This window comes from Bufo gargarizans, chromosome 5 (assembly GCF_014858855.1).
Source record: "Bufo gargarizans isolate SCDJY-AF-19 chromosome 5, ASM1485885v1, whole genome shotgun sequence".
Classification (NCBI taxonomy): Eukaryota; Metazoa; Chordata; class Amphibia; order Anura; family Bufonidae; genus Bufo; species Bufo gargarizans.
In genome coordinates this window covers 216,884,244-216,899,579 of record NC_058084.1, presented here as the reverse complement: position 1 = coordinate 216,899,579, position 15,336 = coordinate 216,884,244, and the positions used below count along the sequence as shown (strand labels likewise).

General features: G+C 45.7%; 1 protein-coding gene across 3 annotated transcripts in view; it reads right to left on the bottom strand.

Moving 5' to 3' along the window:
* Positions 1–2,465: 2,465 nt before the first annotated feature.
* PDE1C (phosphodiesterase 1C) overlaps positions 2,466–15,336 on the bottom strand; it is a 1,393,842-nt gene continuing 1,380,971 nt past the window's right edge. For all 3 annotated transcript variants that reach the window (XM_044293926.1, XM_044293925.1, XM_044293927.1), the window contains one exon: positions 2,466–2,885. In XM_044293926.1, the coding sequence (XP_044149861.1) occupies positions 2,713–2,885 (173 nt within the window). In that variant the 3' untranslated portion in view covers positions 2,466–2,712. The remainder of the gene's footprint in view (positions 2,886–15,336) is intronic.

Sequence of the window (15,336 nt, the reverse complement as noted above, 5' to 3'; positions counted from 1 at the left end):
GGAGTTTTCCCTTTCTTGGCACCAACTTGCTTAGCCATAATGACCTATCAATTCAGAGCTACCACACCTTGCAAGTCGAACTATGCAGCAAAATGAGTGAGTACAAATATATCAAGCAGTCTAATCAGCATTCGGTCCTCAAAGCTGTTCTGAAGAAAAGCTGGGACAAGTCCAGTCTATTTCTTATAAAAATAATTATAAAAAATAAAATGGTTGCACACCATTATACATACAAACAATAGAGCTAAGAAATGGGGGTCATTCTAAATAAAAGTGGTACAATACCTACTATAAATGAGTTAATGGAAGCTCTTAGCGCACATATTTGATCAAATGTGTGTCGGGCCCATCTACCAAGCGTCAAGGTGGCTTCCGCAGATGGGTCCCTAACACTAGTATACTGTCTCTCTTTGGACTTACCTAAGCCTACAATATTCAGGGCAGTGTAGGAACCAGCTACATATGTACTCTGCTCAGAAGTCCCAGGTAGATGGGCATGTTCAGTCTAAAAGAGGCGCTATCCTCAATATATACTACAAGAGAATTTAGACTAGAACCTTCAGAATCACAGGTGCATATCCATGATTACAGTCTATTTCTTAGGCAGTATCTTCTACACTCCAATAGGAAGCTCTATTAAACCATTGATGTGCAAAATTCTGATTGCTGATTACTCTGTTCATCCTGGAACATCCTCGTTCCCCAAAAACAATCATAGCCAACCATATTAAAGGGGATTTCCAGGCAACTGATATTGATGACCTATCCTAAGGTCATCAACATCCAATTGATGAGGACCCGACATCTCGCTTCCCCACTGATCAGGTGTTTCCTGCATCCTCCATCTCTGGAACTAACACTTTAAGTGGAATAGGAAGCATAGTTCCATTCATAGTGTAGTCGTCAAACCAGGTTACTGCATGTCATCTCCCATTGAAGTGATTGGAAGCTAAGCTGCTGTAACATAGCACAACCACTACACCTTGAACAGAGTTATACTTCCTGTTCTGTTTAAATAGCTAATTCCAGCTATGGAGGCTTGCAGGAAACAGCTGATGGTAAGGGTGCAGGATGTCAGGCCCCAATTGATTACATATTGATGAGATGATCTACCCTGAGGATAGGTCAGCAAAATTTGTAAATTCACTAACAGGTTATGTTCAAAATGACAATTTAGTGGTAAATAAGACTAGAAGACATTTTCTGGAACATTTTATTTTAATACAGATGAATACAGTTCAAAATTTAAATCATAATGTTCTCAGTATTTAAACTTGTTGTGACCCTACAATTTCCATTTACAGTGAAGACTGGAAAGTAATTATTTAAATTCATCCAAGAGACAATTTTGTCAATTGTTAATGTTATATCAATATACAGAAGAGCTGAATTTAATTTAGTCATTGCTTTTATATTGATTGCATTCCTATAACTATAATAATCATCAAAGTGCATCATCCATTCATTTCTAAGAATATCACTTCTATGACAGTACAGTGAAAGCCATAGTAAGCAAATCCTCTTGATGTGGTGGCATCACTTCTTTATCTGACAAGGATGTGTGTTGTTAAGATAGCTAATTGTATAAAAGTGTTGTCACACAGTAAAAGCCACCGCTGCCAGCTAATATGAATTTTGCATTGATATATATGTTTCTAGCATAGCTCAAGCAGGTTTATGACTTCTTGAATATTCCATGATTAATAGTATAATATAGCAGTCTACTACTATCTATATGGCCTTATTTCTTAAACTGAAGGTATCTGAAACTGCAAGGGCTTTAAGTGGATCCCTGGGGGCTGTAACTGGATGCCTGAAATGTGGCCATATAGGACTTTCTTCTGAGTTTTTGTGGTAATTCTGTGACAAAATCAAAGCAGAATCCACATATGCCAAATGCAAATTGTTGCAGATTGTGCTACTGATTTTTGTACAGATTTCATGCTATGCATTGCTTTGAAATCTACTGTTGAAATCCACAATATGCATTGACATGAATCCACACCGCAGGTCATTTTCATCCACAGATTTTTGTACAGCATATGAATGGATTTTTCGCCATGTTTGATCATACCCTAAGGTAACCCTGGCACTAGAAAACAAGACTTGCTTTACAAGAAAGGGGTACAAAGGGGGATATTTTTCATAGACCAGCATTTTTCACCGGTCTATGATCTTCTTTGCGCTGCAGGAACATGTGCCTAATTTATGATGAGCCACAGGCCTTGTCATATATTAGGCGCTTCTAAAGACAGTCCATGCACCTAATCTGAAATCTATAGCAACTCCAAGCTGCCTTAGATTTCAGTCTTCTAGTGTAAATGAAGTAAAATTTACTCCCCTCCCCACCCTCATCACACCCCTTTTTGGAAAAGGGTGGCATAGAAACACCACTTATTACAATATTTTGTTGCAATGGCATTAAAAAAGTTGCAAACACAGGGTTTGTGATTTTTCCAGAAAACTGGAATAGGGAGATAATACCTTTCCCACATAGTGTTCACACTGTGATACAACTCTGGAATATCTCACTGAACCAATGGAGCATAGAAAACACCATTATTTTACACTACAATAATTTATGATGGCTCTTTAGAAGCGATATGCACCTAATTGTCAGTGCTATGTTGCATAATGCAGTATTTTACTTCCTAATATGCATTTTGATACCAATGAAAAATAGTCTAAACCAAAATGGCTTTTTCATAATCCTTATACTTTTTTGTTCCAGTGAACAGAAATATGCTGGATTTTCTTCATTCTTCCCCTCTGGTCTACTGGTCTGTATTTTGCCACATTTTCATCTGGTTTCTTGTGAAAACTGGGCAGGCGGGTAGTTGTACAGTAGGTGGGTCTCTTAAAGTATCTGAGCTGTGGTTTCAGCACTGAAAAAGAAACAGATATAGTTGCAATTATCCTATGGTCGCATACAGATGGGACTGGCCCACCGAAATACTAGAGGATAAATATTTAGTCCCAAGTATAAAATAATAATAGACCCCAGGGCTCCAGCAGAAGACAAACCTATTTTCAAAATTACTTTTGAGCCAATCACTCGGCACTAGGGTCTATTCAGAATTTAACTATTAGACCTGGCCAACAATATGTGCCTATGTTCTATTTAGAGTGTGAGGAGTCTAACATTGGTCATACAGTTGAAACCAGAAGTTTACATACACTATATAAAAAGACACATATGCATGTTTTTCTCAATATCTGACATGAAATCAGAATAAATCTTTCCTGTTTTTGGTCAATTAGGATTACCATAATTATTATTCTTTGCCAAATGCCAGAATAATGAGAGAGAGAATGTTTTAAAGCATTTTTATTACTTTCTGCAAAGTCAAAAGTTTACATACGTTTTATTAATATTTGGTATCACTGCCCTTAATCTGTATGACTTGGGCCAAACGTTTTGGATATCCTTTCACAAGCTTCTCACAATAGTTGGTTAGAATTTGTGCCCATTCCTCCTTACAAAACTGATGTTACTGAGCCATGTTTGTTGGTTGCCTTGCTCCCACCTGCCTTTTCAGATTCGCCCATACATTTTCAATAGGATTGAGATCAGGGCTTTGTGATGGCCACTCCAAAATATTGACTTTGTTATCCTTAAGCCACTTTGTAACCAGTTTGGCAGTATGCTTCGGATCATTGTCCATTTAGAAGACCCATTTTCGCCCAAGCTTTAACTTCCTGGCTAATGTCTTGAGATGTTGCTTCAGTATTTCCACATAATATTCTTTCCTCATGATGTCATCTATTTTGTGAAGTGCACCAGTCCCTCCTTCAGCAAAACAACCCCACAACATGATGCTGCCACCCCCGTGTTTTACAGTTGGGATGGTGTTATTTGGCTTCCAAGCTTTTCCCTTTTTCCTTCAAACATTACAATGGTCATTATGGCCAAAAAGTTCAATTTTAGTTTTGTCAGACCACAGGACATGTCTCCAAAAATGTAGGTCTTTGTTCCTGTGTGCATTTGCAAACATTAATCTGGCTTTTTTATGTTTCTTTCGGAGTAATGGCTTCTTCCTAGCAGAGTTGATTCAGTACTCGTTTCACTGTGGATATTGACACAATCTTACCAGCTTCCACCATCATCTTCACAAAGTCTTTTGCTTTTGTTCTTGGGTTGATATGCACGTCGGACCAAAGCACGTTCATCTCTGGGACACAGAACCCGTCTCCTTCCTGAGCGGTATGATGGCTGGACATTCCCATCTTGTTTGTACTTGCATATAATTGTTTGTACAGATGTCATGGAACCATGAACTAGACGTACAACAGAGATAGGTGGAAATAAGAAGGCTTTATTGAAAATCAAGCCGTAGCTAAAGTCCAAACGGATGGCTAAACCGAAGCAGGGTCTTGCGTAGACGGAGGTCAGGAACCAGGAGGGTAGTCAGACGAAGCCAGGATCAGGAACCAACGGGGTAGTCAGACGAAGCCAGGATCAGGAACCAACGGGGTAGTCAGACGAGGCCAGGATCAGGAACCAGAAGCAGCAGCAGTCTTTGAAGCATGTGCACACAGGAGGACCAAGCAAGGAACTGAAGCCACAGACCTTCTATATATATGAGCTAGGCATTCAGCTCCTCCCAGTGGGAAGGAGGAGCCGCAGGGTGGGAGGCTACAAGAAACCCAGAAACCAAGATGGCCGCCAGCACATGTCAAACGAAGGAGAACAGTGAGAAGGTAAGACCATGACAGTACCTCCCCCTCAAGGGCCCCTCCTCCGCGGAGTAAGGAACGGTTTCAGAGGGAAGCGTGCGTGGAAGGCTCGGAGCAACGCAGGAGCATGGACATCTGCGGAGGGAACCCAGGAACGCTCCTCTGGACCATAACCACGCCAATGGACCAAAAACTGCAACCGACCGCGGACCAGGCGTGAGTCCAGGATATTGCTCACCTCATATTCCTCACGATTGCCCACTTGGACCGGACGGGGCCGAGGAACCGAGGAAGTGAAACGATTACACACCAATGGCTTCAACAGGGAGACATGAAACACGTTGGAGATCCGCATGCCAGGAGGAAGCACAAGGGCATAGGCTACCGGGTTTACCCTGTGAAGCACTCGGAAGGGACCAACAAAGCGAGGCGCCAGCTTGGGAGTGGGCACTCGAAGGTTGAGGTTGCGGGTGGACAACCATACACGGTCTCCGACCTGGTAGGAAGGAGCGGGCGCTCGTCTGCGATTAGCCTGGAGTCTCTGGCGTTGCGCAGAGACCTCAAGGGACCTCTGGATCTGTACCCAAGAAGTACGTAGGACGGAAAGGTGATCCTCCACAGCCGGAGTATCCTGGGGAGAGAATACCTCCGGTAACACGGCAGGTTGGAACCCATAATTGGCCATGAAGGGAGACGTCCCAGAGGAAGAGTTCACTGCCGTGTTCCTAGCAAACTCAGCCCAAGGCAGGAGGTCAACCCAATTGTCTTGGTGATCGGAGACATAGCAACGAAGGAATTGCTCCAAGGCCTGATTGGATTGTTCTGCGGCCCCATTGGACTGAGGGTGGTAGGCCGAGGAGAAAGAGAGACGAATCCCCAACTGGGAGCAAAAGGCGCGCCAGAACCTGGACACAAACTGACTCCCCCGATCCGACACAATCTCCTTGGGCAAACCGTGCAACCGGAAGACCTCCCTGGCAAAAATCGAGGCCAACTCTTGTGCAGAGGGTAACTTCTTGAGAGGAACACAGTGGCACATTTTGGAAAACCGATCCACAATCATGAGAATGACCGTATGGCCTCGGGATGCAGGGAGGTCCACAATGAAATCCATCCCCAGGTGTGACCATGGACGCTCCCCGGTGGCTATGGGTTGCAAAAGGCCCAACGGAAGGTGCCGAGGGGACTTACTCTGGGCACAAACGGAGCATGCCGCTACATATGCGGCGATGTCGGAACGTAGAGAAGGCCACCAGAACAGACGTGAAACCGCCCAGGACAGCTGATTCTTTCCAGGGTGCCCCGCGGCCTTGGAGTTATGGTAGGTTCGCAACAACCGAGTGCGCAACTCCTCAGGCACAAAACATCTGCCGTTGGGTCTCCCAGAGGGAGCACCAGATTGAGCCGCCAAAATCTGCTCACCCAGAGGAGAGGTCAGGCTGGTGCGAATAGCGGCCAGGATCTGATTCGGGGGTATGACCGTAGTCGGAATCGACTCCTCCCCGGACAGCTCGGAGTACTGCCGTGATAAGGCATCCGCTCTGATGTTCTTGGAGCCGGGTAGGTAGGAGACCACGTAATTAAAACGTGACAAGAACAGAGCCCATCTGGCCTGACGTGGTGTCAATCTCTTGGCCTCAGAGAGGTAGGTCAGATTCTTGTGGTCCGTCAGGATGAGAACCGGAACCACCGAGCCCTCGAGCAAGTGCCTCCATTCTTTAAGGGCATGCACGATGGCCAATAACTCCATGTCACCAATCTGATAGTTGGATTCCGCGGAAGACAGTTTCCGGGAGTAAAACCCACAAGGAAGCAGAGGACCCTCTGGTGTTCTACGCTGAGACAGGAGGGCGCCTACTCCCGTCTCAGACGCGTCCACCTCGAGGACAAAAGGCAACCCAGGGTTGGGATGCGACAGAATCGGAGCCGACACAAAGGCGGACTTTAGAGCCTCAAAAGCTCGGATGGCCTCGAGCGGCCAGACCTGAGGATTACTGCCCTTCCTGGTCAGATCCGTGAGAGGCTTGGCTAGCATGGAAAAGTCCCTGATGAACTTCCGATAATAATTGGCGAAGCCCAAAAAGCGCTGCAGGGCACGAAGCCCACTGGGCTGGGGCCACTGTAAGACAGCCGAAACCTTCTCAGGATCCATGGAGAACCCCTCAGCGAAAATGATGTAACCTAAGAAGGTTACCTGGGATCGGTGAAATTCGCATTTCTCAAGCTTACCGAACAGCTTGTTCTCTCGTAAGCGTTGCAACACTCGTCTGACATCCAGAATGTGGGCCTCCATGGATGCAGAATATACCAAGATGTCATCCAAATAGACCACCACACACTGCTGCAACAGGTCACGGAAAACATCGTTGATGAATTCCTGGAAGACTGCGGGCGCATTGCACAACCCAAAGGGCATAACCAAGGATTCATACTGACCGGTCCTGGTGTTAAACGCGGTCTTCCACTCATCGCCCGCCTTGATCCTTACCAGGTTATATGCCGCCCTCAGGTCGAGTTTGGTAAAGACCGTGGCCCCTTTGAGGCGATCGAACAGCTCGGAAATCAAGGGTATCGGGTAAGCGTTCTTGATCGTGATGCGATTGAGACCCCTGTAGTCGATGCAAGGCCTCAACTCACCGCCCTTCTTTTTCACAAAGAAAAATCCAGCCCCTGCCGGGGACGAGGATTTGCGAATGTGTCCGCGTGAAAGCGCCTCCCTCACGTACTCCTCCATGGCCTCATTCTCCGCTACCGACAGTGGATAGACTTTGCCACGAGGAGGAACGGCACCAGATTGTAACTCTATGGCACAATCGTATGGGCGGTGCGGAGGTAGGGCAACCGCACGCACCTTATCGAATACATCCCGGTACTCCTCGTATTCAGGAGGCAACAGAGAGTCCGAGGAAGTACACAGCAACTTGACAGGCCCATGGATGCAACTAGCCCCACACTGCGGTGACCACGAGAGGATCTCGGCCGATCTCCAATCGAAAGTCGGATTATGCTTCTGGAGCCAGGGGTACCCCAAGACCACCGAGTAGTGTGGAGACGAAATAACCTGGAGACAGACCGACTCTCTGTGAACGGCACCAATGGCCATCCCCACTGGAAGGGTCTCCTGAGTCACGTGTGGCGGCAGAAGGGGTCTGCCGTCTATCGCCTCAAGAGCCAGTGGGGAACCTCGAGGCTGCAGAGGAATGGAATTGGCGGCAGCGAACACACTATCAATGAACAAGCCACCAGCACCAGAGTCCACCAACGCCTGGGTCGTCACCGAGCCCCCGACCCAGGAGAGGACAACAGTAATGAGTGGTTTGTCAACACGGGAAACCGGGGACGAGGAGACTCCACCCAAGATCTGCCCCCGACAGGATCTCAGGTGCGAGCGTTTCCCGGACGGTTCGGGCATGCCAACCGAAAATGCCCACCGAGACCACAGTACATGCATCGGCCCTCGCGTCTCCGGAGTACCCTCTCCCCCTCGGACAGGCGAGAAAACCCCAGCTGCATGGGTTGACCCCCAGACCAGTCATCCCCAGGAGGCGTGGGAGGAGAGGGAGGCACGGGTGGGACAGCAAACGTAGGCGCCAATCTGTTAGAAGGCCTCCGCAGGCTCTCCTTAAAGGAAGGTCTCTCCCTGAGTCTGGTGTCAATCAAAATCAGGAAAGAAATAAGGGACTCGAGCTCCACTGGTAGGTCCTTGGCTGCAACCTCATCCTTCAAGACATCCGAGAGACCATGAGAGAAAGCAGCGACCAGAGCCTCATTATTCCAGCCCACCTCTGCTGCCAGGGTACGAAACTCAATGGCGTATTCAGCTACGGATCGTGAACCCTGTCTGATGGACATAAGGAGCTTCGCAGCAGAGGCAGCACGAGCCGGCACATCGAATACCTTCCGAAGAGAAGCAACAAAACCGGAAAACTCGGCAACCACCGGATTGTTGTTCTCCCATAAAGGGCTGGCCCAGGCCAAGGCCTTGTCCGAGAGCAGCGAGATCAAGAAGCCCACCTTTGATCTCTCAGTAGGAAAGGCATGTGGCAGCAACTCGAAATAAATGGCCACCTGGTTAAGGAAACCTCGGCACTGAGTTGGCTCTCCCCCAAAGCGCTGTGGAAGGGGGGCAGAACCGGTCATACCCCGAAACACCGCAGGCGCAGCAACAGGTGTCGGGGTAGACTCTGGCGCAACAACCGGAGCGGCAGTAGGAGCGGGCCCAGGAGCGACAACCGACCCATCGGCAACGGAAGCTAAATGAGCCGTGCGTTCAAGCAGGGTTTGTAACGCCACAGCGAACCGACCCAACAGGTGATCCTGCTGATCAAGTCTGGCAACCAGCGTAGGTAGCGAGGATGGCCCTGTACCGTCAGAATTCATGGCTTGGTCCTAATGTCATGGAACCATGAACCAGACGTACAACAGAGATAGGTGGAAATAAGAAGGCTTTATTGAAAATCAAGCCGTAGCTAAAGTCCAAACGGATGGCTAAACCGAAGCAGGGTCTTGCGTAGACGGAGGTCAGGAACCAGGAGGGTAGTCAGACGAAGCCAGGATCAGGAACCAACGGGGTAGTCAGACGAGGCCAGGATCAGGAACCAGAAGCAGCAGCAGTCTTTGAAGCATGTGCACACAGGAGGACCAAGCAAGGAACTGAAGCCACAGACCTTCTATATATATGAGCTAGGCATCCAGCTCCTCCCAGTGGGAAGGAGGAGCCGCAGGGTGGGAGGCTACAAGAAACCCAGAAACCAAGATGGCCGCCAGCACATGTCAAACGAAGGAGAACAGTGAGAAGGTAAGACCATGACAACAGATGAACGAGGCACCTTCAAGTATCTTGATATTGCACCCAAGGTTGAGCCAGACTTTTGCAAGTCCACAATTCTCTTCCTGATATCTTGGCAGATTTCTTTAGACTTTCCCATGAGGTGTGCATTTAAATACATCCACAGATCTGTTTTATTTTTAACTCAGATGTTACCAACAAACCTAACAGAAGCTTCCAAACACATGACATCATCATATGGACAGTTCAGAATCGTTTAAAGGCATAGTAATCTTAGTGTATGTAAACTTTGACATTTCAGAAAGTAACAGCAATGCCTTAAAACATTCTCACTCTCATTATTCTGGCATTTGGCAAATAATAATAATTATGGTAATCCTAATTTTCCAAAAACAGGAAAGGTTTATTCTGATTTCTTGTCAGATATTGAGAAAAACACACATATGTGTCTTTTCATATAGTGTATGTAAACTTATGGTTTCAACTGTATATCTGTAGATATGTGTCAGAAATATCATAAACAGATTGTTCTCTATTGACTACTGCAAACCCACACAGATAATGGTACTCACAAGCTCCTGGAGACCCCTTTTAGTTCCAATAAGTTTTTATTGTCAGAGTATTTGCTCATTATACAATTGTACATTTGCCAGACTATACAATAAGATTCAAGCAAGTAACTCCACATTTTTGTTATTCCTGGAGACCCCTTTTATTTCTGGTCCTAAATATTAGACTTCTAAAATAAAATCAACTTGGGTACTAATCAGTGGCAAAATTTTTAAGTGTCACAGCATTTACATACATTATTTCAACAATGTTAAATATGGAACGTGAGTTCAGCATCAAGCTTATTACAACTGCTGTACTATGTTCTCCTATTACTGCATTCGCCACAGTTTTAATCACCTCCCGACCGCCTAATGCGCCGATGCGTCCGGGAGGTGGTTGATTTATTCCTCCTGGAAGCATCGGCGCGTCATCTCGCGATACCCGAGATTTCCTGTGAACGCGCGCACGTAGGCGCGCGCGCTCACAGGAACAGAAGGTAAGCGAGTGGATCTCCAGCCTGCCAGCGGCGATCGCTCGCTGGCAGGCTGGAGATGTGATTTTTTTTAACCCCTAACAGGTATATTAGACGCTGTTTTGATAACAGCGTCTAAAATACCTACTACCTGGTCCTCTGGTGGTCCCTTTTGTTAGGATCGACCACCAGAGGACACAGGTAGGTCAGTAAAGTCGCACCAAACACCACACTACACTACCCCCCCCGTCACTTATTAACCCCTTATAAATCCCTGATCACCCAATATAAACTCCCTGATCACCCCCTCTGCGGATCCTATCCATAGATCCGTAAAAATCATACGGACGTCTGAATGGAGCCTTACAGGGGGGCGATCAATGACAGGGGGGTGATCACCCATATACACTCCCTGATCACCCCCTGTCATTGATCACCCCCCTGTAAGGCTCCATTCAGACGTCCGCATGTGTTTTGCGGATCCGATCCATGTATCCATGGATCCGTAAAAATCATACGGACGTCTGAATGGAGCCTTTCCAGGGGGGTGATCAATGACAGGGGGTGATCACCCATATACACTCCCTGATCACCCCCTGTCATTGATCACCCCCCTGTAAGGCTCCATTCAGACGTCCGCATGTGTTTTGCGGATCCGATCCATGTATCCATGTATCCGTAAAAATCATACGGACGTCTGAATGGAGCCTTACAGGGGGGTGATCAATGATGGAGGTGATCAGGGAGTCTATATGGGTGATCACCCCCCTGTCATTGATCACCCCCCTGTAAGGCTCCATTCAGACGTCCGCAAAATGGGGTCACTTGTGGCGTAGTTATACTGCCCTGGCAATTTAGGGGACCATATGTGTGAGAAGTACTTTGCAATCAAAATGTGTAAAAAATGGCCTGCAAAATCCGAAAGGTGCACTTTGGAATATGTGCCCCTTTGCCCACCTTGGCTGAAAAAAAGTGTCACACATCTGGTATCGCTGTACTCAGGAGAAGTTGGGGAATGTGTTTTGGGGTGTCATTTTACATATACCCATGCTGGGTGAGAGAAATATCTTGGCAAAAGACAACTTTTCCCATTTTTTTATACAAAGTTGGCATTTGACCAAGATATTTCTCTTGTGTATAATCCGTGTGGTCTTTCACATTCAATGGAGCCCATACATGTTAACCTCAGGAAATAGAACATGTAAAAAACAAATAAAAGCGGCCAAACTAGAGACCGAGAGATTAATTGCCAAAGAGAGTAAAACTAACCCTAAAATGTTCTTCAATTATATAAATGTTAAAAAGTATAAATCTGAAGGTGTCGGCCCTTTAAAGAGTAATGAGGGGGAAGTCGCAGAGAGCGATGAGGAGAAAGCAAAGCTGTTAAATATTTTTTTCTCCAATGTATTCACTGAGGAAAATAAATTGTCAGATGACATGCAGAATGCAAAAATAAATTCCCCATTAAAAGTGTCCTGTCTGACCCAGGAAGAAGTACATCAGCGACTTAAAAAGATTAAAATAGACAAATCGCCAGGACCGGATGACATACACCCCCGTATCCTAAAGGAATTAAGTAATGTCATAGCCAGACCCTTATTTCTGATATTTGCAGACTCTATACTGACAGGGAATGTCCCACAGGATTGGCGCATGGCATATGTGGTGCCAATATTCAAAAAGGGGCCAAAAACAGAGCCTGGAAACTATAGGCCGGTAAGTTTAACATCTGTTGTGGGTAAACTGTTTGAAGGTTTTTCTGAGAGATGCTATATTAGAGCATCTCAACAGAAATAAGCAAATAACGCCATATCAGCATGGCTTCGTGAGGGATCGGTCATGTCAGACTAATTTAATCAGTTTCTATGAGGAGGTAAGTTCTAGACTTGACAGCGGCGAATCAATGGATGTCGTATATCTGGACTTCTCCAAAGCATTTGACACTGTACCACATAAAAGGTTAGTATATAAAATGAGAATGCTCGGACTGGGAGAAAACATCTGTATGTGGGTAAGTAACTGGCTCAGTGATAGAAAACAGAGGGTGGTTATTAACGGTACACACTCAGATTGGGTCACTGTCACTAGTGGGGTACCTCAGGGGTCAGTATTGGGCCCTATTCTCTTCAATATATTTATTAATGATCTTGTAGAAGGCTTGCATAGTAAAGTATCAATTTTCGCAGATGACACTAAACTGTGTAAAGTAATTTACACTGATGAGGACAGTATACTACTACAGAGGGATCTGGATAGATTGGAGGCTTGGGCAGATAAGTGGCAAATGGGGTTTAACACTGATAAATGTAAAGTTATGCACATGGGAAGGAAAAATGCAAGTCACCCGTACATACTAAATGGTAAAACACTCGGTAACACTGACATGGAAAAGGATCTAGGAATTTTAATAAACAGCAAACTAAGCTGCAAAAACCAGTGTCAGGCAGCTGCTGCCAAGGCCAACAAGATAATGGGTTGCATCAGAAGGGGCATAGATTCCCGTGATAAGAACATAGTCCTACCACTTTACAAATCGCTAGTCAGACCACACATGGAGTACTGTGTACAGTTCTGGGGTCCTGTAAACAAGGCAGACATAGCAGAGCTGGAGAAGGTCCAGAGGAGGGCATCTAAAGTAATAACTGGAATGGGGCAACTACAGTACCCTGAAAGATTATCAAAATTAGGGTAATTCACTTTAGAAAAAAGACGACTGAGGGGAGATCTAATTAATATGTATAAATATATCAGGGGTCAGTACAGAGATCTATCCCATCAGCTATTTATCCCCAGGACTGTGACTGTGACGAGGGGACATCCTCTGCGTCTGGAGGAAAGAAGGTTTGTACACAAATATAGAAAAGGATTCTTTACGGTAAGAGCAGTGAGAATATGGAACTCTCTGCCTGAGGAGGTGGTGATGGTGAGTACAATAAAGGAATTCAAGAGGGCCCTGGACGTATTTCTGGAGCTTAATAATATTACAGGCTATAGCTACTAGAGAGGGGTCGTTGATCCAGGGAGTTATTATGATTGCCTGATTGGAGTCGGGAAGGAAGTTTATAGTCCCCTAAAGTGGAGAAAATTGGCTTCTACCTAACAGGGTTTTTTTTTTTTTTTTTTTATTTGCCTTCCTCTGGATCAACTTGCGGGATAACAGGCCGAACTGGATGGACAAATGTCTTTTTTCGGCCTTATGTTACTACTATGTTACTAAGTGTCAGGACAAGAGTGGTGGAGGATTGGTAAGGTTATTATCACTGCATTTATTTTTAAGCCACTCTGACCATTTTTGTCAAATGTTAATGACCATACAACACCATTGTGAAATGACAACAATACTTCATGTGAGCTTGAGCTTTTTTTCAGCATTGGACTTCATTCTGTTCAAGGTTTCCCAGTATCGAATCTGAGCTACATGTGAACCATCATTAAGGGTGCAACCATCCAGCTTTCATTAAACACAAATGGAAATCTAGTCTTCCTTTTACAACTCAGTCAGCTCAATGTTAAGTGGAACCTGTCACCATGAATACAGTGCAATCAGCAGACAGCATGTTATAGAGCAGGAAAAGCTGAGAAGATTGATATATAGTTTTGTGGAAAAAGATTCAATAAACTTGTAATTTATTCTGCTCTTTTTATGATTAGGTTTCATGTGGGTGGCAGATTTAGCAGTCAATTATTGATAGGACCACCTACATGAATTGCTGTCTGTCTGTTCTTTATGCACGGCCAAACGACTGGACCGATCTGCACCAAATTTGGCACATAGGTACATCTGGCATATAGGTCTCTGGGAAGGTTATAGATCGGGTCTCAGCTCTCTGGGATGTACGTTTTTTTTAGATATTTCCCAAAAATGCTATATGGCACCATCACATGACATGTATTAGCCAATAACAGCTCGCAAGTCTTTCACTCATATTCTAACTGCCATACACACTGTCACATGACCCTTATTAGCCAATAGAAGCGTCCTTTAGTCTTGACATATATACAGTTTTACATGAGGTTTCCATAACAACCCAGCTATTTTTCTTCACTGCTATAGGATCACAGTTAGAGGTGCTGTGGAGGTCACTGTTAAGGGGGTGGGGTGCTGTCAGGGTCACTGTTAAGGGGCAGGCCACTGCCAATGTCAATATTAAAAAGACACTCCTCTGTAGAACCCCACCTCATAAAATTTACCTTCACAGAGGTCAATGTTAAGGGAGCAGACTTCTGTGGAGGTCAATGGTGAGGGGCGGGTTGCTGTGAAGGTCACTGTTAAGAAGACAGGCCGCTATGAATGTCATTGTTAAGGGGGTGGGCCACTGTAGAAGTCAAGATTAAGAGTGGCAGAGTGCTGTGGAGATCACATGTTAAGAGGGAAGGGCACATTTCAGGTTACTGTTAAGGCGGCAGGCTACTGTAGAGGTCACTGTTAAGGGGGTGGGGTGTTGTAGAGGTTACTGTTTAAAAGCCAGGGTGCTATGGAGGTCACATTTTAATGGGGTGGCATACTGTAGAGGTCACTGTTAAGGCGGTCAGCTACTGTGGAGGTCAATGTTAAGGGGCCGGCTGCTGTGGAAGTCAATGATGAAGGGTGGGGTGCTGTGGAGGTCACTGTTGATGGGGATGTTGTAGAAGTCAATGTTAAAAAGGCGGGCCACTTTGGAGGTCAATGATAAGGGGGCGGACTGCAGTGAAGGTCACTGTTAAGGGGCTGGAGCGTTTTAGAGTTCACTATTAAAGAGTCGGGGCTTGTGGAGGTCACTCTTATGGGGAACACTGGGGATAACTTTTAACCACACACACAAACATTAAATAAAATAGTCGAAATATACCCATGCTAAGCGGGGTT